Raw genomic sequence first — 23,248 nt, forward strand, 5'->3', positions numbered from 1 at the left:
TGGGATAAAACAATGCTGTATCATCTGCAAAAAGCTTTGAATTATTCTAGCGAAATGAACTTTTTATAAATATAGTGATATAAATATAGGTAAATGAACATTTTGTTACTGTCAACGAAACTAAAAAACTAACTGTGACGTTTGGATTGTGGTTACACTGAAATGAAAAGGTCAATGCATTACAATATAATTCTAGGATAATTTAACTATCTACTATATACAGACACCGTCTCTCAGGCACTAACTTAACTCTCACGAGGCAGCGTGTGTTGTTAATTAAGGATGTGACGCAATAGTAGAAGTTGATACGATATTGGGCTCAGGTAACGTAAGTTCTCAGTAGTTTAACTGGATAAAACACTATGCCGTAATAAGTTCCGTTAATTACTGACTGCGAAACTCTGATGATGTCAGTTTGTAATATGTACGACACTTCTATTAAAGAGAAGTTTTGGATTTATCGTTTGAATTTAGCCTTTCAGTGGTTGATTTTCAACATTTGGTTTCTTTTTGTTTATTTTTCAAGTTATGTTGTTTTGTTTACGGTTGGTAAAAGTTTTGTGCTTCGACATGATTGTACAACTATTTCAAACAGCTAGCGTTTTTTGTACAATCCGATTGCACAATTTTCATTTATGAAGAATTAAAACTTGCCGATAGATTACACACGGTATAGATAAAATGTTAACAATGCAACGAAAGCGGAAATGATTCACAAACAAGTGCGAGCGGAGCGGCAAACAGACATATCTTTTTGCTTATCTTTTTTTTGTCAATTTGCTAATGATAGGAAGAAAGCGCACGCGATAGCAAGCAAGCTTTTCAATCAGACGAAACGACATCAAGGGTTTATCACAACCTGTTAACTCTTATCTGATTGTGCTTGCACTGCACTAGCTGGAATGTAGGAAGTAACGAGTTTTAGCTAACCCCTAGAAAGTATCAAAAGACCCTCTAACGGCAAATTCGATGATTCACTCTGATTTGAGCAGCGTTCGTAGTTTTGGTCCTACCCCAAGCGAATGTTGTCGTGCGATTCGTTATCATAGTGCTGATTGTTTGCTAATCAAATCGCTTTTATCTCGCGCTCGCTTCACCAGAGCTTACGACGTATTGTAAAGATACTAATTGAATTGTGTTTGCGCTTATTTCTGCTTTCAGCTTGTTTCGATCCGGATTCAGCATGGATACCGCCACAGGATCCGGTCTGATGGAGGAGTACGATCTGATGAAACAGTCCAAGTACCGGGTGTACATGTCGAACATTGACAAAGCACTGAAGAACTTCGAGTACTCGAGCGAATGGGCCGATCTGATTTCGGCGCTTGGCAAACTGAATAAAGTTATCTCATCAAACTCACAGTACCAGATTATACCAAGGCGAATCAAAATTTCCAAACGTCTAGCGCAATGTATGCATCCGGCACTGCCCTCGGGAGTGCATTTGAAGGCACTGGAATCGTACGATGTCATATTCAGCAACATCGGAGTAGATCGACTGGCATCGGAACTGTTCATCTACAGTGCCGGTTTGTTTCCGCTGCTGGGTTACTCCGCCATGAATGTTCGTCCCACGTTACTCTCGATCTACGAGAAATATTTTGTTCCTTTAGGCGAAAAGCTACGGCCGGCGTTGAGTGGCTTTCTCAGTGGAGTTTTTCCCGGCTTGGAATCGGGTCAGGATCACTTCGAACGTACGAGTTTCTTGCTGGATAAGGTTTGTGCAGCTGTCAAACCAGAATGTTTTTACACTTGCCTGTGGGAGTGCATTGTAACAAACGCCTCCGTACGGTTGCCCGCAATATCCTACGTGCTGGAGCATTTCGACAAGAAACGATCATGCGTCGACCAGAAAGAACTGATGGGCAGTAGTGTTGAACTGCTGGTTACTGGTTTGTGCAGTTGTTTGAACGATTCCGTTATTCTAGTGCAGCGAAACACGCTAGAGTTTCTGCTACTGGCATTCCCTCTGCACGCTATCATACTGTGCCAGAGGGACGTCATCAAACTAGTTAAAACCGCTTTGAACACAATCCTAAGACGAGATATGTCGCTAAACCGGCGACTGTATTCCTGGCTCCTGGGTGCAGACACAAGTCTGGGCAAACATCTTGAAGACATCGGGCATGACGGAGAAACGTCCGATCCAAACACGTATTTCGAGACTCACTCAAAAGAGGTGCTGATAAGTGCTTTCACATTGGTTCTCAAAGCCAGTATTGCCTCCAATCCCATAGACCTTAGTCCCTATCGGATACTAATCTCCCTCCTGGATAAGGCGGAAATCGGCCAGCGAATACTAGACGATGTCCTGTGTGACATAATTCGAACCATATCACTGTGCAATGGCAACCTGGAGGTACAGAAATCGGCCAATCTACTGTTTTCCACCTTCGACCCGTCCTACATATGGAATTACATGACCACCCTCTATCGGGACGGTGCCATCAAGAAGCAGCAGCAAAAGCGACCATCCAGCGCTGGCAATCTCAGCAGTATCAATACCAGAGAACAGATCCGAATAGACTCCGGCCCCCCGGGCACCATTGAGGTTTGCTATCTAACCGAGTTTCTGCTGGAGACACTGTCACTGGAGATGTACAATGAAACAACCCGGGTTTATCTGCCGAAATTTCTACTCTCACTAATACGAATGCTGACGGTTTATTCGGAAAACATGAACTCAACCGAGGTAGCGGCGTCGCTTAAGCTGTGCGTTAAAATTGTCGCCAAAGTGCAGCCCATGATAATGTCCGAGAAGGTCCTAGACCTGTCGATCAGCACCCGCAGCGACAGCGTCACTCCGGAGGGCCAGGAAGCTAAGGAAACCGTTTCGCTGGAGAAGAGCAATTCCGATTCGAAAATTCACGAAAGCTCACTGCAGGTAACGTCCCCGGATAGTTCCCTCATTAGATCCAGCTCTAGTCAGGGTCTCATCAAGAAGGGAAAACATAGTAAAAAGTCTAAGAAGTCCAAATCGTGCACAAAGCTAACCGAACTGGATCCGACGGTAACAACCAGCAAGGGAAGTCCGAAGAGAGCAGCGACGGTCAAGAATGGGAAACGAAGTGCAACGATTGTGGCTGCTAGTTCGACACCGAATTTGAAAAATGAGGACACCGGTGGGACGACGAATGGCGGGGAGTCAAGCCAGGAGGAACGGCACAGTATGAGCAGTGCCGGAGAGGACGGTCAGTTGGATATTGTGCTGAAAGTTCCCGTGCAAACTTCACCGATCGTACCGACACCGGCACAAATGCCGGATTGTCCTATTCTGGAGAAGTGTATTAAACAGTATGTGCTGTTTTATGAGTTGTACGTCTGTCGGCAGATTTTCGACGGATCGTTCGCGTCTTCGGACTCTAATTCGGGTTCGTCTTCGGAGCAAGTCAGCCTGCAGGAAAGTTTGTTTTTCAACTGTGGCGATGGCAAGAGTTTGCTGACTGAGGATGTGTTTGTTATAAACTCTTTGCTGTCGGAGCTAGAGGAAGCGTTCGCTGCGCTGCTAATTAGTAGTGTTTCGGATAGTAAGAAACTGAAGGCAATTTTGGCGAAATCGATAGACACTCGAAGGGAGTCCGGGGATTGTGAGCAGTGGAATAATGGGGGAGAGGCTGGAGTGCCGGAGCGTGATGGTTTCGAAATGGACGGTCTGCTGGAGGGGAACGAGAAGCTGAAGCGGCTGCTTTCGGTGCGCGTATCGGAGTCACTGCGAAGTGCGTTGAAATTGGCGTGCAATGTTTTGACGGAGATGTCGTCTTTTCCTAGCTATGGTAGTGATTGTGGTTTGACGGAACGATGTCATGATATTCCGGGCTGGTTGAAGGCTTTGACTATTTTGGCGTCGTTTGTAGGTGATCTGGATACGCAGCTCTCTGCAGCGCAAACTCTTATCGACATGGTTAGTTTACTACGAACGAATGGTCGGAAGCCAAAGTCAAACAATTCCGGGACTACTTTCGTAATGATGATGCCTTTGCTGAAGCTATCGCACGTGGTCTTTCTCGAAAGAAAAACGAAAGTGTTCCAGGTGTTAACGACTATGCTATGGAACCACCTGGACGCGAATCGCTCGGTGGCTAGAAATATTAGCGTATTGCTCTATCGCATCCACAGCTGTTTGGATACTAAATTTACCGAAAATGTCATCGTCAGTCGGATACTGGTTCCGCAACGTGAACAAACCGTTCCGGACGCTCGTAATCTACACGTGTATTGGTCCATTCCGGCTCTCTCCAACACCGAACTTAAGATTGATCCCGCAGGATTTCGTCGGTTTCAGCTGCTGTGGAAGCTAGGTCGTGACACGCATCATGGGAAAGAATTTGAAAAGCTACTGTTTCTGGTGCTCGATATGCTAACGCTACCAGACAATCTGTCGATTCAGATTTTTGTCTCCAAGTGGCTCCAGGAAGCGTTGGTTCGTGGTGATGTGGGACGCATTTTGAAACCTCTGTTGAAAATTCTACTGAACGAAAGCACCAAACGGATGAGCATCGTTTATACCAAACGCTACAGGCAGGATCCGGATACGGGCAGTGAGTGGGAAAAAGATTTGACAGCGGACGGGGATCCCTTCCTGGATAAGGAATGCTTTGCCGTTAGTTCGGAAGATGGTTGTATTCGATATCATATGGATAATGTATTGAGTAAGAAAAGAAGTCCCATTCGGACGATCCAGAAGAAGATCTTTGGAGTCTCGATAGGTTCTAACAAGTCCAACAGCCAGCAGGTATCGAACTATATAACTAATGATAGTGCAAAAGAGGTGGCAGCCGGTACTGGAACGGCGGTGGAAGCGGATGACTATTCGAAAATGTCGGTGATAATAAATCCACTGGAGAAAGAGTTAAATGTAAAAAATTCGCCAGGTGGAATGCGGAATCGTTCGAACTCGACTAGTTTGATAGACTGCGAGCAAAGTGGATCAGCGCTGGAATCGTCACTACCGAATGGGTTCGATAAGAAAGAATTCCACCGGTCCACTTCGGATATCGACGAAGCCAGCGATGGAGATTTCGAGCGAAAGAAGGGACGACTGAGTGGTGGAAGCTACAGTCGATCAACGACAGCGACGGATTTTTACGACACGGAAACTATTAAACGGTACACCGAAGATGGTCCGATCGTTGATTTCGTTAGCAAATCTGGCGATCGGTTTAAGAACCGAAAAACCTATTTAATTTCATCTACAGCTGGTGGAATGGGAGATGATGAAGGTTTCGGTTCTTCAATGTCGGATAGGAATCTCAATTATTCGCTGATATCGAGCTCCTCGGCAGCGACTGTGACCGGAAATGATGCTGGCATCATATTCGGGGTTGGTGCTGGTGATGAACCAGAGCTGACTGGTGCCTCCGAAACTCCGTCAAGTGGAAGCGCCTTCGGAGGTGGATCGCAACGAAGCAGTAGCACCAGTAAAGACAGTGGGAAGAGCAAAGAAAATGAAGCGTTCAACTTTGGGCGAAGGAAGAGCTGGAGAGGCTCCTCGAAGCTACATCCGTTTCATTCCCATTTTTTAATCTACGAGTCGGTTTTTAATACCAAACAGATACTGTACACACTAGAAACGCTGAAGAATATTCTCACCAACGATAGTCGATTCTTTTTATGCCTTTCGGTGACTACTTCCGTTTCCAGCAGTCAAATTCGATCCCTACTGATTCGCCATCGAAGGAATATCTTCGGTAAGGCTTTCTCCGATGGGCAAGACGAATCCGAGTATCAAAGTCTGTACCGAGGTTGCATGTACTTGGAGGTCATTGTTACGATTCTGCTATATTACACCCGCAGTTTCTATCAGAAGGATGATGAACAGAAGCCACAACCCTCCAGAGACGACATAAATGGTAACTCCAAGATTCAACTGGAGTGTATAAAATTGATGACCAGAATCTTCTCGGAGCTGCTGTCTACCGTGAAAGACGTCGGTAAAAATCTTGCCAACTACATTGCCGATCTGATGGAGAAGTGTAAAGTGCAGAAAATCCTGCTCTACTGTCTAACCTCTTCGGTCAACTATTTCACGACGCACCAATCCTACACGTACACGGATGAAATCCTCGCATTCAGCGATCCGGAAAACACCCGCCTCAACGCGGAGGCCTATCAGATTGAACTGCTACATCTGCTGCTTGCTGTAATAAAACTCGAGCACGAAATCATGATTCAACGGAATGACGAACGCTTCAATGAAGGCATCAAAAATGTTCTCTCCAGCAACTCTCCAACCCGACCAGCACCGGAAAACAAACGCATCTACAAGTACATTCCCAACCAATTGGTAAGCCAACAGCCAATGTTCCTTTCGGCGGTTCTGTCTGCCCTACAGTCGGAGAGGCTAAAGCACATCCACAAAAACTGGACCGATATGATCACCTCCTGTCTGACGTGCCTTCCGCTAAACAATCTCACCAACATAGTGATCAGCATAATCCACCAGCTGTGCGGCAATCTGGACCGCTTGACGAAGCGAGACCGAATCTACAACCAGTGCACGGACTACATTGTCGCCCAGCTGGAAGCCATCACAGTATTATCGCACTACTGTCTGCTAGACAGCTCCCAGCAAATCTCACTAGCGAACGTTTTCAGCGCATCCAACAATACAGCATCGCAGGCGACCAATTCCGGTCAAATCATCAACAGCATAGTGAACGTGTTTCGTGCTCCGTCCCTACTAAGCGGAAGCCAGGTGAAAAACAGCCACCAAGAGGTAGCGAAAACGGCAATTCTAAGCCACCTTCCACGAATTATCATCACCATCGCGACTCTCTGGGAAACGAGCATCAGCGAATTTCGCCACGTCAAGCACCAGTTGTTGGAATTTCTCAGTCCCATTTCGCTACACTATGGCACCAATTTCCTGACCGCCATTTCGGTTGCCTGGTACGAACGAAGCAGCGACTCTCCAACGTTATCTGCTTCTAGCAACAACACACCCACAGCAAGCAGCAACTCGGAAACAGCTGCCGAAGGCTCGAGCGAAGGCGACTTCTTCGATATCATGGCGAAAGCCTTACCGCAGGCGTGCGACAATCAACTGCTACTAGTGAAACTCATCTCGGGAATCCGGATCATGTCGGGTGACTCGTTCATTCAAACCATGCATCAGGTGATCAAATCGCCACCACAGATCTACCAACCTCCGGTAGGTTTCAACCTTGCCGTTAGTGCGCTCGAGCTACTCTTCTTCTACCTGAAGAGCGTTGCCCAAACTCAGTTCAGCGACTGTTGGAGCTCGCTGTATGCCCTGCTGAAAGACTGCCTGAGCCTGCAAATTCCGGCCCAATTTGTGGCGCTGTCCATTCTGAACGAGTTCGTTCAGCGCTGTCCGAACATTCCGTTCGGAGACAAAAAAGACCTGCGCGATTTGCACGACGTTACCTCGCGCCTGGTGGAAGCCATCTCCAACGTGGCAGGATCGTGCCTGGAGCAGACCACCTGGCTGCGGCGGAATCTATCCGTGAAGGAGGAGTTCAGCTCGATCGAGAGCACCAAGGACGGACTGCTGATGCCGTCCAATCAGCACTACTCCATACAGGCGCAATCGGTAAGTGGATATACCTTAAGCACTGTCAAAATTTTTGTATTTATATTATCTCTCTCTTAGATTCTGGCTGCCATTCTGGCAATGTTGCTGGACGTGGCGTTCAGTTCGCAGGAAAAGGACAAGGTGAACACGATCGTAACCGGCGTCATGTACAACATTGTGCCTTATCTGAAAACTCACACCGTGAAAAATATTCCGACATTTCACGCGTGCTCCAACTTGCTGGCAAGTTTAAGCACGTATCAGGTAGGGTGTTCGAAGAACCCGATATAAGTCTGTTAGCCACAACATTTTCCGTCCTTTTTAGTATACTCGTAAGGCGTGGCGCAAGGATGCTCTCGATCTTCTGCTGGACGCGTCCTTCTTCCAATTTGACAGCCGATGCTTGCCGTACTGGAAAACTATTCTCGATAGTTTGATGACCTGTGATAATACCACTTTTAGAGATCTTATGAGTGAGTTGTTGTTGCTCTAGCAGTTCACTGCTTCGGTAATTAATTTTCCTTTTACTTTTTCGCAGATCGCTTGCCACTAGCACAAACTGGAAGTTTAAATATTTTCACCTCCAAAGAGCAGGAATACGAGCAGAGGGCATTGCTGCTGAAGCGTCTAGCTTTCGTTATCTTTTGCAGCGAATCCGACCAGTATCATAAATTTATGCCGGAGATTCAAGGTTCGTCATAGGTTCGTAGTCCCACCCTTACAGCTGCCTAATGTTGATTTATTTGCAGAACAACTGGCAAATAGCTTACGATTACCCCAGGTTGTGCCACTGATTCAATCGGCTGTATTCCTATGTTTTCGGGTACTTTTGCTGCGAATGTCGGCCGATAATGTGACCAGTTTATGGCCAATCATAATTGCCGAAATGGTGCAAGTGTTCCTTTCCATCGAGCAGGAACTGATGACCGACACCGAGGAGTTTAGGTGAGTGTTCAGAATAACAAAAGCAAATTTTATTTTCGAACTCGAAGTTAGTTTCTGTATACTTCATTGCTTTGTAAATAGTACTAATGCATTACAGCGCCGCTAACGTCCTCTTTTGTCAGTACATAGACCATTATAATTTTTCTTGTGCTGCTACCTGCAGCTTTAACGTAACTGTATTAATTTCCTGTAGTTTTGTTTTCCGTTGTTTGCAACAATACGAAATCCCGTTCAATAATTTTGACGATCCCATGTTTTCTCTCTCTCTTCCCGTGTTGTTTCATTGCTCTGCTCCGCGAATGTCTGTCAGGTCACAATCGAGGTAAGAATTATATCGCACTCCCCAATGCGGAACCGCTGCCATCTCATCGGGAAAGTCGATAGCAGTTTTCAGATTTTAAACATATTTGTCATTTTTTCTTCCTCGAAACAACAGCCAGCACATACGAATGCTTTCGGGACTGGATACCGCGTGGGTAACGAACACCAACAACGGACTGTACTCCTACGGTCATCCCCACTGGCGAATGGTTCAACTGGAGACGGCCAAACTGCTGGAGTTGGGTTGCGTCCTACCTGCCACTGTATTGCCACACTTTCAAATGTAAGTATCGCAGAGCGATCCCATTTTGGTCTGTCCAATTTTATAACTACCACTCTGCAGGTACCGCTGGGCGTTTGTGAGTAGCCAAAACGAGATGTTCCTTACGCCAGGAAGTTACGACGATGCTCGCAGCGTGGCTTTCATTCCCCATGTAACCCGAATATCGCAACTGATGGACTTTCGCTACACCTCACACTCACCGGTAGGCACATTTTCTTTCTTTTTACGTTCAATATCTCACACTTCCTTTCCCCTCGAAGAAACCGCAAACAAACAAGGGCAGCCACATTATGCTGACCTGTCAGTCCATTAACACACTGCAGGATTTGTACAGCTTCTTCTCGACGCTGTCGATGCGGTGGCCATCGCACATTTCCTACACCGCCGACACCGAGAAGGACACCAGGAGCTGCCTGGAGGAGATCGAGAAGGTGCTGGCGTTGGATTTCCTCGAGAAGATGCCCGCTACCAAGTAGGCCTGCTGCTGTAAATACTATAGATACATTATTTCCAGAAACGGACATTTAATTCGGCTTGTGATTATTGTTAATACGTGTTGATTCTACTTTTCGATATCGCTCTAATTGTGTATAGGAATAATTTATCAACTGGAAATCATTTTTTGTGGAGTTCAGTTGAACCGCAGTATCTCACGAAATTGTAAGAAAATAAACTAATCGTGCTACGAGAAAATGCAATTCTCTTCCAAAGTGAAACTGCAGAGGTGATAAGAAACGGCACACATCATGACCTTATAGGAAGGCATTAGGATCAGTGCGGCAGATGCCAAACAGAGAAAGTTTTTTGACAAAAAAAAAAGTCTAAACAGTCTAAGAGTGCATATATTATTTATAACTTAACGAAAAACCAGAATCTAGTGAATGTGAAAATTAAGAATTTTTTTATCTGCTAATAAAGAAAAGTTACATAGTTGTTTTAAAAATTGAATTATGCCACGGTTGAGTTATTTGGGTTCCAGATGTTATTCTCCTAGCTAGCTTGGGAAGTGTTGATCGTAATTTGTGTAAATTCCCACTGCTGAGCGCTTATTTCTAACGCTTCGAAATGAGTTTCCTTCTTTGAGGCAATGTTATATCTATATAGACTGTTCCGATAGTTATAAATACACTAACGATTGACTGCCAAGATGTGAGTGTCGGAGCAGATCAAATTGCATGACAGAAGTTCCAAAATGTGATAGAAAACTCGGACCTGCTGATCCCACAATGAACAGGAAGGTAAGAGTACTTAGGAAGATAAACTGTGTACCTCATCGGCTTACATTATGCGTGCCAAGGAAAGAATTGGCCTACAGACTCATTTGTAGCAGAAGCAGCCGAAACGAGGCACTAAAAATGCTGAGTTGGTAAAACCGAGGGCTAGTAAGCTTATTATTTGTTATTACGGATGAGAAAACCTACATAGACTATAAAACTCTACCAGGACCAAATTTTTCATTAACAACAAAAAAATCGGCTTGAAGGTGGTTCGGCAAGCTATTTGCGAATATGGAAAAATGTAAAAATCGTAAAATCTTTTGGCCCAATCCAACTCCCAGTCATTACTCTAAAAGGATGCTAGAGTGGTATAAAACCAAAAATGTCACATGTGTACCAAAAGAGTTGAATCCACCAAACTGCCCAGAAGTTCGTTCATCCAAACTTTCTGGGCTTTGACAACGGCGAACCTGAAGAAACATATGAAACCAGCAGACAATGTTGAAAAATTTAAGAAACATTGTTCAAAAGTGGTGAAAATGCGGTCAGAGGATGCACTGTGTATAACCTACTGAGTGGTGTTAAGGAAATCGGTTGAATTCACGCACTTTTCGTTTTTTTCCGCCCATCATCTTCTGCACAGTGGAACTTCCAACTCGATTCGCCATTTTCTTCCAACATGTATGTAAACCAGTTGGTTTTTTATCGTTCTACCACTTCCCTTCAAATTGCTCTTGAATATCGCCCAATATTTTTCAATTGGAGGAAAATCTGGGCATAGCTGGTATAGCTTTTTCGATGATATCAATTCCATTCTCTTTGGTACCTATGATTGGTACCTATGACTTCCCGGCTGTAGTGGCAGCTGGGATAGTCAGGCCAAAACTTCACCGGACCGCATTGTGATTGGATAAACGGCAAAATCCGCTTCTGGAGGCACTGTTTCTTGTACTCCTGGCCATTCATGATTGATCCGGTAATTGATACCTTGTTTTTTGCCACAATTACAGATCCTCTGCCACACCATAAGCTTTTAAGCGAACTTGCCAACACGAATTTAAACCGCTTGACGACATCATCCTTGCGCTTGGATATATAGAATGTTTGTCCTGGGAGCTGCGCAAAATCTATGTTTTACATATGTCTCATCGTCCATTAAAATGCAGCCGTCGAATTTAGTCAAGACTTTCTCATACAGTATTTTAGCGCGGCGTTTTGCAACGAGATTTTGCTTGAGAGTCCTGTTGGGGTGCTTGCTGACGTGGAATGACCGCAGGCCTTCACGCCGAAAGATTCGTCGAACATCGCTGTACGGTAGCCAAGTCGCGCAGGGTGATCCCGGGATGCGTCCGAACTGCTCTGCAGACTTTCATTCGTGGCTGCTTGTCAATCGTTCCACTTCTGCGGTTGCTGTGATTCAGTACTCTGTTTACTGTTGATTTGGGGAATTTGAGGTATTTCGCAATATTTGCATCTGACCACGTCGGATTTTCAACGTGAGTGTGCAAAATTTTCTTACGTCTTTACGTTCCATCGTTGATCCACTGACTCGAATTTGATTCACCACTGTCATTGATTTCTCGTAACCGCTACTAGAGGCGCCACAGTAAATAGAAAACTGCGACCAAATATTAAGTGGATCTAAATAACTTTAGTGCCAAACTCTTTAGCGAGCAACATTACCGACTTTGCTTACGACCTAGGAAAAGGCTGCTTGTTCTATGCGTGGACGATCGAAAAGGACGCTTCCAAACTCGACGACGACGACGACGTGGAAGCTTAACCCCACAGCCAAAGGTCTCTTCCAAAGGTCTCTTAGGAATTCAACTTCGAGGAGACGGTTGCCATGTTAAGAACCATTTTCGGCAGTTCGGTCTCCATCTTCCACCGTCACATTACCTTTAGACGACGAAAGAGGAAAATGAAGATTTTATAACCTACTCCTGTCGAGTCAATCGAGCTTGTGTGGATTTCAAGCTGCAGGAACTAAAAGAGGAGTAGTTCAAGGCTCTGATTTTTGTGTGCGGGTTGAGATCACCTAAGAACGTGGACATTTGGATTTGAAAATCACGCTGGAGCAGATTGTAGAGGAGTGCAAGAGCAGCAAGAGAGCATCAACTTGAAGATGGACACTTCGCTAATCGGTCGTCAAGTTCCGCTCGCGGTCGGTCCAGCTGCTACACAGACCGTCCGTTCCAGTTCTCTCCACCGCAACCAACAGAAAAAGAAGTTCGGCGGCAACAAATCCGACATGCCGAAGTCAATCTCACCTTCGAACCTGACTCACAGCCAGCGTTCAGCTGACGAAAGCGGTCAGTTTCCTACAGTATGGAGGCCGTAGTCGAGGACGAACTAAAGCGGCTGAAAAATTTGTGTATCATCACTTCAATCACGAATGCTGATTGGACGGCTCCCAGAGTGGTGGTCCGCAAACCGGATCGTTCTGTGCGGACTTCTCCACCGAGTTGAACAGTGCACTCGAAGCGAACAACTATCCTTTTCCACTCCCGATGTATATATCCAACTGGATGGCGAATTGCACAATTTATAGCCTTATTGACCTCTCGGATGCCTACCTGCAAATAAAACTCGATAAGGAAATCAGAAAGTTCGTCACCATCAACACTTACAAAGGGCTGTATCGATTCAACCGGCTCTCTCCCGGTGTTAAGTGCGCTCCTGGCGCCTTTCAGCAGATCATGGACGCCATGCTCAGTGGCCTCCCATGCACAGCTCCGTAACTCGACGACATCCTTGTCGGTGGTCGCATCATCGAAGAGCACAATCAGAGCTTGAAGTGTGTCCTGCAGCGCCTTCAAAGGTATGGGTTTACGGTCAAATTCGAGAAATGTCGATTTTTCATGCAACAAGTTAAGTACCTGGGCCAACTTCTTGATACGGAAGGCATTCGTGCGGACCCAGACAAGGTGAGGACAACCGTAAACATGCCACCGCCTCGCGATGTTCCCACGCTTCGGTCGTACTTAGATGCGGTTAATTACTTTGGGAAATACATTCGGGAAACGCGCATCCTTCGTCCAACTAGTAAACGAGCTGCTCAAAAAAAGTACCAGCTTCCAGTGGACCGACACCCAACAGCGCTCCTTTGACCGCTCCAAGGAAATCCTCCAATCGCCGCACATGCTAACGTACTATAACTCTCGACTTTAAGTAATCGACTTCCGCATCGAATACATATCCACGATCCATTTCGGGAACGCGGATATCCTCTTCCGCCTGATCAACTCACACATCAAGCCAGACGAGGAATACTTTATTGTCACCTTTGCAGAATAGTCTGCTATTCTATTGAGTATCTTCTCATCACGTACAAGACGATAGCAGAAGAGACCAACCAGGACCGAACATTGCAGAAAGTCATCGAATTCGTGCAGAAGGGTTGGTCAAGTGATGCTCTCCGGAACAACAGATGCTCAGCAGTTCTTCGCACGTCGAGATTCACTGTATGTCCGGATCATCGTCCCTAAAAAACTGCAGCAAAAAAAGCTACTTAAACCAGCAAGGTCCATCCCCAAAGCAACGGGCAGACGGTACGTATCGTTGACACCTTTAAAAGGTCGATCAAGAAATCTCAGTTTGGAGGGAGTGAATGCACCTGGACGAAGCATATTCCTTATGTTCTGTCGTTGTGCACCTGGAGGGAAGTTACCTGTTGAAGTCCTACTTAGTCGGCCAATACGCACTTCGTTGGAACTTCTTCCTCTACCAAACACCTTCACCAAGGGGAACAACAGCGAGCTTGACCGTCAATTCAACGCGAAACATGGGGCTGGATCGCCGGAGAAGTCGTAGAGCGAATAGGTCGAGTTATGTATAATGTGTGGCTTCTAGAACGGCAACGGTTAATCCGTTCACAGAGCATTCAACTACGGGAACGAATCAGCGAAAATGGAAAACCTAATGAAGTTGAGGCAAGCATACCACTCAATATCCGGTTAAATACGCAGGGTTTGAAACTACGGAAGATCCTACTACTACCGGGACTGAACCATCGCCACCGGAACCGGAAGTCTTGGGCGAACCGCAGCAATAGTTCCTATTAGAACTTATCGAACCACTTCATTCGGCACCAGAAGGCCCAAGCACCTCGCCGTGAGATTTCCTGAACAAGCTTTTCGAATCGTCGAGTCAGCAACGTCGTGCTCGAATTCCACCGCCTCGGGTACCTCACTTCGACTCTACAGTGGCCCAAGGGCAACTAAAACCTCAAAAGTCAATGTGAACGAATCCCTCAAGTTCTATTTTTCTAGGCTTTCTTAATCTTTGGGACAAAAAGCAAAGCCTTGGTGCTACATTCCGATTCGGAACTCGACCGTCTGCTTATTATACACAGACTTCGCAGCAAACTGTTAGAGGTACAGTGCAATTGCGGGGCTAGCGCTACGATATCACTGACACCAACAGTCTCTCCCGAGCCGAGACTCGAACCTACGACAACTGGCTTGTTATGCCAGCATCGTAACTCGAGACCAGCTGGGAAGATGTTTTTTGGGGCAAAAATCCGAAATTGGAGTGCAATCCGTTGAGTTTTTTCACAGCATGCGTTACATAACGTATGCGTATGCGTTACATAACGTGAGACCATCCTGGTTGCACGTACATGAGTGACATCTTCAAAGAAACTGTTCACATATGGCAAAGGCACATTTCTATCGATTTCAAAAACTTCCAAATAACTAGAGATTTGTGTATTAAGTTAAATTGTCTTATAAACATATTCCGGGTTAATTATGCCTTGAAACTAGAGTTGCCCATGAGAGTGCACTATCCAATTAGTTTTTATTTTAAAGGTAAATTCATAAGCTTCAAAATGATGAAGGTTTGAATTAGCGAAAACTAGCGATAAATAGCTTTTCATCCAATTTAAGAGAACAAGAACATATTTTCACACAAGTTATTCTGTTTGCGTACCAGGTTCATACGCTTCATGCAATCGTAGTAGCCGTGGATCTCAGAATACGACGCAGCTTTTACATTATTTTGGAAATTTTTCAATAAGAAGTTTACCCGACAAACCATTTTGTTGAGTAACAGCTCTTTAGTTCAGCCGAAACCCGGCTAATAATAGTCTAAGAAACTGTAACTATTACTACTAACTACCAGAAAATTGATCTACGATCATTGAACGTGAAGTTATACCAATAGAATTGTGAATTAACCGAAAGAAAAGTTTTAAAATTGCCGGTATCCGAACTCCTTAAATATTGAACAACGATCCATTAAAAGTGGTAACGAAGTGAAAAATTTGCTTGTGGCTCACATGTACAGTACAGTGTTAGAAAAACGTGCTACAAGGGTACAAAAGAAAATTATAAAAAGGGTGTACGTCGCAGGTCGGAAAGGTCAGTAATTGGTGCTTATTACGGGAGTCACTTCACGGTGAAATCAGAGTGAAGTGAACAAAATCCTATTATGAGACTCACGTAAGTGAGAAAAACGTCGCGAAGTGACATCTGCCGTGGAATCTGGATTATTATGAGTGTCATATCAGTGAAGTCAGAACGGAAAAAGCGACGTTTCGCGTGGAATTATTTCACGACCATTTTGAACGGTGAAATGATTCCACGGAGCTGCCATAAGTCTTAAAGATGATTGATTTGTGATCTAATGGTAAATATTGGATTTATTCTTCAGTAACGAAGCGAATCAGAGTTTGATCCGTGCCTTAAAGCGGTCAATTTTTCATTTTTTTGCCCGATGAAAAATATGCAAACTAGTTCAGGAAATTTTCGATACCGAAACAAAAATTTTTTTTTATGCCGAATGTCTTAGAAATGCAGAACACGTCAAGATCTGGAGTTATCTAAAACCCAAATTAATCCACCTAGTGGTGCAGAAACCTTTGTTATACTAACTATTACTTTATATATATTAGGCCAGTCAATTACAAATCGTATACCAACGTAAGTCCAATTTCAATAACGAATGAAATGAATTTAAAAGAAAGTTTTCAGAGAGTTAACCAAAAAAGATCATTGAATTAAAGCTTGACGTGGTTTTCGCAAATAATATGAATGTTATCACAGGAGTACATGAGTCTCATTTTTTCGATCACAAACCAATTTTTAGATGCTGGCTAGAAGCAATTATTATTATTTTTTTTTTTTGAAATAATCGAACATGGGGCAACAGTGATAGATAACAATGATGCTGATTTCACACTAGAACAGCAAACATATATGTTAGTTTAATGCGGTTCTACTTATTAGCTTTATTTTCAGAAATCGTAGGACCTAGATTTATGAATCACCATCAAGTTTTTATTACGAATTGAAGCAAGCTTCCTCAAACCTGCTCTCAAAATATAGTTCAGAATTATACAGGAAAAAATAAATATAGCATTTGATGAAAGTTGTCAATTTAATTCTATGCATTATCTGAAAATGAAAATTCTCCACGATCTTTGAGAATTTTGGATTTTCAGAGTGTAGGCGAGAACATAATTCTTTTCGAAGGCCTAGGCTGTATGAAAAAATCCGAAATGAAGTCTGTTTAAATCTTGCTGCGATAACGAGAAGTGGAATGACATGGATACTCTGTTTGCACTTAGTCTTAAATTAATGAATGATACAATATGCAATATTTATATCTTACACGAGCATATTGTATCATTCATAGAGAAAAATGACTTTTCACCTGCGCAAACTAGTAAACGTGTATAGCCATGTAGGGTTGCTTCAACACTTTTTCCTTATTTTGCCGATTACGTTCACCAGCTACTTTAGATTCCTGGTCACAAATTTAAAACATAAAATAAGTGTTCAACTGAAAAATTTTCCAGCGATTTATTTGTGTTTTCCTCAACGGGTGCACTGACACATTCGTACGTAAATAGGGTGCCTATTACGGGAGTCACTTCACGGTGATATATATTTCACTCTCACGCTCACTTCACTTTTTTAGACCTATTCCCGATTCCACCTCAAGTGAGGTGACAAAAATCACCTCCGTGGAGTGAGTTTGACAGTGAAGTGAAATTGGGAATAGGACAAGTGAAATGAGATTGTTTCCCAGCTCAAAAATCTCTAAGTCCCAGAAAGTCGTTTTTTTTTCGTTTTTTCAGATAACACCAGATCTTGAAGTGTTCTGCATTTCTAAGACATTCGGCATCAAAAAAAAAATTTTTTTTTCCGTCATCGAAAATTTCCCGAACTAGTTTGCATTTTTTCAATCGGGCAAAAAAATTAAAATTTGACCGCATTAAGGCACGGACCAAATTCTGATTCGTTTCGTTACCATCGTAAATCCAATATTTACCATTAGGTCACAAATCAATCAACTTTAAGACTTATGGCATCTTCGTGGAATCATTTCACAGTTCAAAATGTCCGTGAAATAATTCCACGCGAAACGTCGCTTTTTCCGTTCTCACTTCACTGATATGACACTCATAGGTGCTTATTACGGGAGTCACTTCACGGTGATATATATTTCACTCTCACGCTCACTTCACTTTTTTAGACCTATTCCCGATTCCACCTCAAGTGAGGTGACAAAAATCACCTCCATGGAGTGAGTTTGACAGTGAAGTGAAATTGGGAATAGGACAAGTGAAATGAGATTGTTTCCCAGCTCAAAAATCTCAAAGTCCCAGAAAGTCGTTTTTTAGATAACACCAGATCTTGACGTGTTCTGCATTTCTAAGACATTCGGCATCAAAAAAAAATGTTTTTTTCGGTATCGAAAATTTCCTGAACTAGTTTGCATTTTTTTCATCGGGCGAAAAAATGAAAATTTGACCGCTTTAAGGCACGGATCAAATTCTGATTCGTTTCGTTACTGAAGAATAAATCCAATATTTACCATTAGATCACAAATCAATCAACTCTAAGACTTATGGCATCTTCGTGGAATCATTTCACCGTTCAAAATGGTCGTGAAATAATTCCATGCGAATCGTCGCTTTTTCCGTTCTCACTACACTGATATGACACTCATAATAACCCAGATTCCGCGGCAGATGTCACTTTGCGACGTTTTTCTCACTTACGTGAGTCCCGTAGTAGGATTTTGTTCACTTCACTCTGATTTCACCATGAAGTGACTCCCGTAATACGCACCTTTGTCACCTCACTTGAGGTGGAATCGGGAATAGGTCTAAAAAAGTGAAGTGAGCGTGAGAGTGAAATATATTTCACCTTGAAGTGACTCCCGTAATAAGCACCATTATAAATCTAATTCTTCTGAGATGTGAAATTTCTCAGCATAAAGCCGTTGGTTCCAAAGGGAAACCGGTTCTAATTTTGCTCGTTAGAACAAAGGTCTTTGAAAATCATATGACAGCGACAGCGAAAAATCAAGAAGAGTTTTATCACGAAAATTAAAGAATGCAATTGAGTAAAAAAGTGAATAAGTTTCTTACAGCTAGTAATGATTTTGGTTTTAGTATTTAAAATTTTCTAGCTCTGAGTGACTGCAAACCCAAGTAAAAATAAATATTTGCCTAAGCAAAGCATTTTTTGTGTTTGCGAATTTATAGAATTTCGGTAAAAAGGTAATTTTTCCCTTGTAAGAACGATCAGTGTTATGTCCTGTATTATATATATTCGTAAGTACTTACGTTGAACCACATAAAGTTGAAAAGGATTTGTGATAAAAAGTTACAACAGAAAACGCTAGGAGAAAAAAATCATACGTCGGTGAAGGTTTGATGTCTGTGTTAGGGAAAAGAGCCAATCGTAAAGAAGATGTATGGGAACACTCAAATTTGTTAGTCAGCCGTACCGCCCACAAGATGGAAGTTGGAAGAAATTACGAGTGATTGGCGAAAGATTGGAGTTGAATGCTAACTTGAAAAATAAACAAAAAAAGGTAATAACGCTGATTAACACAAGCGAGTGGCCATCTCCAATTATCGTAGTTATGAAGAAAAAACATGAGATACGTCATGTAATTGACTGTAAAAGTTTTTATAAACAGTTTTATTATACCAAATACTTATCCACTACCCACAGTCCAAGATTTATTAGCAGGTTTAGCAAGTTGTAAAGTGTTTTGGCCTTGGATTTAGGAGGCGCATACACTCAATTATTCCTCTCTGAAAGATGGAGGAAATTTATGGTTCTAAATACGATACAAGCATTATACACTTAGCTACCACAAGGAGCCACTACCTGTTTGATGTCTGCGTTAGAGAAGAAAAAACAGTCGTATGAAAAACGTATGGGGATATTCAACCTTGTATTTTTTTCCTCAATATTCATCTGCATATGTGCTGATGAATAAAAACTGTCTGGTTTTTGTTTAAATAATAATAATAAGCATCTAGGCAAAGCTGGTGAGTACACAATAGAAACAATGTGACTGAATCAATTAAAAAACTGGCAGTCCACACGGATAACAGAAAAACGGCAAAAATGCAGAACGATAACCTTCCGCGATGAATTATCTTTCTCATTTAATAACAGCTAACAACCATATTATTCTGGTTTGAAAATGGATTACATTTTTTATTCGAGAGAGTAGCAGGTATAAGAACAATAAGCAAACAATATCATATTACAATATGATCACGCGAGTAAATGCCACATAGGTATTGTTTCTCGGCATTCGCGGTCTCTCATCGATCGCCCTACAGAAAGAAAAACACAAACAAAAATATGACAATCATTGCCACCACCAGCAGGTAGAAGATTCGCTTGATTGGATATTTCTGGTCGAGAGACAAAATGACCTGTCGTAGTGATGCTCGTATTTCGCCTCCCTTGCCGCTGGCGCTCTTAGCGTCATACCGCCCGCGTATCGTGGACAGTCGAGCGTAATCGCTGGAACCATCGCTACGCGCTGCAGACACATAACTTGGTGCAATGGTGCGTCGCATGGGCTGTTCACGAGATGCATTAACCTGTGCGGTTTCGGCTTTCAACCGGGACAAACGCTTGGTGAATTCACTCAAATACGGGGAATCGGTAGGATCAAGCTTACGTTCCTCACGAACGGTTGAATTGTAATTGTATGACGTAGCCATCGAAGGGCGCCCGAACGAGGTTGATAATTCTGGTAGTGGACGATTCAGGGAGAGTCCTGGCGTTCCGGCGATTGTGGTTCTTTTACTGGTCGTTGTGGCATTACCACCAATGAAACGGGTTTCGCGAGAAGGTGTCAGCACAGGACGCACGTACGGCTCCGGTTCCGGCATTTCCTCCTCCTGTACATCATCGACCGACTCCGTTAAATCGATTTCCATTACTTCAGGAATCGGAGGTTTCAAAGCAATTTCAACTTGATGAACGTAGGATGTGGTAACTGTTTCACCCCGGCTTAGGGAAGGGCTTTTTGAACTGCGGTCACGTCTGCTCAGCTGAGTCAAGGGCAGATCTTCGTCGTCATCGGAATTCTCGACAATCATTGGTTCTTTCGGGATAGCCGCCGCGGTATCTTTGTTATTTTGCTGAATTGGCGTTATTCTTCCGGAGCGACGCTTCTGTGAAGGTTCAATTGGTGTTTCATCGACCACGGGTTTCGGTGGTGGCAACTGGGGCATAACAGGCAGAGTCTTGGCCAGCTTTGCTGCCGATACACCGATTGTTGCCCGTCGGTTTGGCTCTTTTTTCTGAGCTTTTTTCTCAGTGCCGGCTTCCGTCATTTCGCTATCCTCGTCGGAGGAATATTTCACCACATGAACGGTTTCACGACGTACCTTAGAATCTGTTTCTTCCATTTTTTTCTTCAGCCTTTTTATTAGAACAGCGCGAGTTGTCTGAGTCACTGGCATATTTGCCAAACCGTACTCCTGCAGCTTCTTCTGGAGCTGATCATTGGTGAGGTCCTCTAGTTTACTCATTCTGAAAACAATCGAGTTTGAAATTTCTTCCAGCAACTAAACAAAGTAAGGGAAAAAGTAATCTCTCACCTGTTAGAAAATCCGGGAAATCTGCCGGAATTGCAGGAAAACGTTAGAAACAATCTAAAAACAGCAGCGTAACCGACGACTCACAAACTATCGGTGCGGGCTTTAAAATGACGTTACGCGGGGCAGGTTTATTATTTTTGAAAAGTCTTGTTCTACCACGACTGCTCAAGATTTCGAGCAGTCAGGGTTGAACCAAAAGAGAACTGCTCGAATATAATAAATTGATGTGATTTTGAAAATGGTGATGTGAAAATGGTAAATTTTCAATCGGAAGACGACAATAGCTTTGAGGCTATGATTAGCAAACTGGACGAATATTTTACCCCAAAAAGACACGACACCTTTGAAAGGCATTCATTTTGGTCCTTGAAACCAAACGCAGAGGAAACGCTTGACAAATTTCTTCTTCGCGCAAAAGTTCAAGCGAGCAAATGCCACTTCGGTTCGTCTGAAAGCGAAAGCAAAGACGTGGCAGTTATCGACAAAATCGTAATGCTGGCGCCTCCTGACCTTCGCCGCAAGATTCTTGAGAAAGCGAGCATGAACTTGGATGAGCTAACAAAGCTCGTCAATTCGTACTTGCTAGTCCAACACCAGGTGCAAGAGTTGAACCGATCGGAGTACAGCACTTTCAATACAACTGCAAATATGACATCGGTCAACAAAATTTCAAGTGCAACTAGAAACCAATGGATACAAAATCGCAACAAGAATGATTGTACTAGATGTGGAGGTAAGGCACACAAAACCGACGAACGCTGCCCGGCTAAGCAAGCAATATGCAGATTATGCAATTACCAAGGCCACTACGCAAAAGAATGCAGAACGGACATAAGAAAACGTAAATCAAATTCAGCGAGCGATTATGCATTCCAACGAAAACGACCAAAAGTTCCTGCGATTGAGGAATCCATACAATCAGAGAGCGAGGATGTGGACCAAACCCCATCTCCTTTCATTTTTTCTATCAGTGACAACCACGATGAGTTTATTTGGTTTAAAGTTGGCGAAGTCGTAATTGAAATGATGATTGACTCCGGACCGAAGCATAACATAATCTGTGAAACAACCTGGGCTTACTTACAAAGCAAGCAGGCTCAGGCGACTAATATTCGAAAGACCAACAAGCATCTCACGGCTTACGCACAGACTAGATCGTTGAACATTATATGTTCGTTCAATGCAGAAATCAAAGTATGTAGTTGGTGAAAAGATAGCCAATGTGACATCAGCTACATTTTATGTAATAAAAGAAGGCAAACAGAACCTGTTAGGGCGCGATACGGCTAAGAAGCTAGGTATGTCATAAGCTCTAGTAGCATCAACAATATTGTCGCAGAAAATAACGCTCAAGTGTTCCCATCTATCAAAGGTAAAATTTTCAAATAAATAATACATATTTGAATATAAACATGTGTACAATTATACTAAAACAAATTCTCCGAAACGTAGGGGTAGAACCACATACATAAGACATACGTAACACTCAGGAAGAAATCTTCCAAAAAAGTTGGTACAAAATGAACTACTCGAAAGTACCAACCTCTGTAAAAGAACCTCTGTTTGAGTTGTTTTTGAAGGCAGTGTACCTGCGCAGCCCTGCATTTGTCTCGTTCCTACTCGAAAAATGCTGCATTGATTTTGTAAATAACTGTTTGACAGTTCCTTATGGGATTTTCTTTGGAGCTCGATAAGGCCGAGAAAAAGAAAATTCATTTTGTTCATTATTTATCGAGCAGTTTGACAGGGCGAGGTACGGAGTACTATGGGGCAACGTGTACCAGAAAAAAACGCCAGTGTTACGTATGTCTTATGTATGTGGTAGAACTACGAGTTAACATAGATGAGAGTGTCACTCCCGTTGCCCAATATGTCCGTCGTGTCCCAATAGCGCTCCGGCAGAAAGTAGAAGAGCAACTGAACAAATTACTAAAAATGGGAATCATAGAAAGAGTCACGGACCCCAGTCTTTGGGTCTCTCCAATGGTTGTCGTTATTAAATACAACGGCGAGGTGCGCTCATGTGTCGACATGCGATGCGCCAACGAAGCGATCAGGAGAGAATACCATATAAT

General features: G+C 43.4%; 2 protein-coding genes across 4 annotated transcripts in view; one reads left to right on the top strand and one right to left on the bottom strand.

The window, feature by feature from the left end:
* The window catches only part of LOC129721356 (protein dopey-1 homolog), a 29,162-nt gene extending 19,131 nt beyond the window's left edge, over positions 1–10,031 (top strand). For 2 of the 3 annotated variants that reach the window (XM_055673820.1, XM_055673819.1), the window contains 9 exons: positions 1,162–7,552; positions 7,613–7,798; positions 7,860–8,007; positions 8,073–8,225; positions 8,284–8,479; positions 8,790–8,801; positions 8,916–9,083; positions 9,144–9,285; positions 9,344–10,031. In XM_055673820.1, the coding sequence (XP_055529795.1) occupies positions 1,184–7,552; positions 7,613–7,798; positions 7,860–8,007; positions 8,073–8,225; positions 8,284–8,479; positions 8,790–8,801; positions 8,916–9,083; positions 9,144–9,285; positions 9,344–9,559 (7,590 nt within the window). In that variant the 5' untranslated portion in view covers positions 1,162–1,183 and the 3' untranslated portion in view covers positions 9,560–10,031. The remainder of the gene's footprint in view (positions 1–1,161; positions 7,553–7,612; positions 7,799–7,859; positions 8,008–8,072; positions 8,226–8,283; positions 8,480–8,789; positions 8,802–8,915; positions 9,084–9,143; positions 9,286–9,343) is intronic. The other variant, XM_055673821.1, reaches the window with a different exon arrangement.
* A 9,709-nt stretch (positions 10,032–19,740) lies between these two features.
* On the bottom strand, positions 19,741–21,321 carry LOC129722427 (otefin-like). The gene is made up of 2 exons (XM_055675872.1): positions 21,174–21,321; positions 19,741–21,105 (listed from the first exon to the last, which is right to left on the bottom strand). Exon 2 carries the CDS (start codon positions 21,102–21,104, stop codon positions 19,893–19,895), a length of 1,212 nt encoding a protein of 403 aa, XP_055531847.1. The 5' UTR covers position 21,105; positions 21,174–21,321; the 3' UTR covers positions 19,741–19,892.
* Positions 21,322–23,248: the final 1,927 nt, after the last annotated feature.

The sequence above is a fragment of the Wyeomyia smithii genome, chromosome 2, assembly GCF_029784165.1.
Source record: "Wyeomyia smithii strain HCP4-BCI-WySm-NY-G18 chromosome 2, ASM2978416v1, whole genome shotgun sequence".
NCBI lineage: Eukaryota > Metazoa > Arthropoda > Insecta > Diptera > Culicidae > Wyeomyia > Wyeomyia smithii.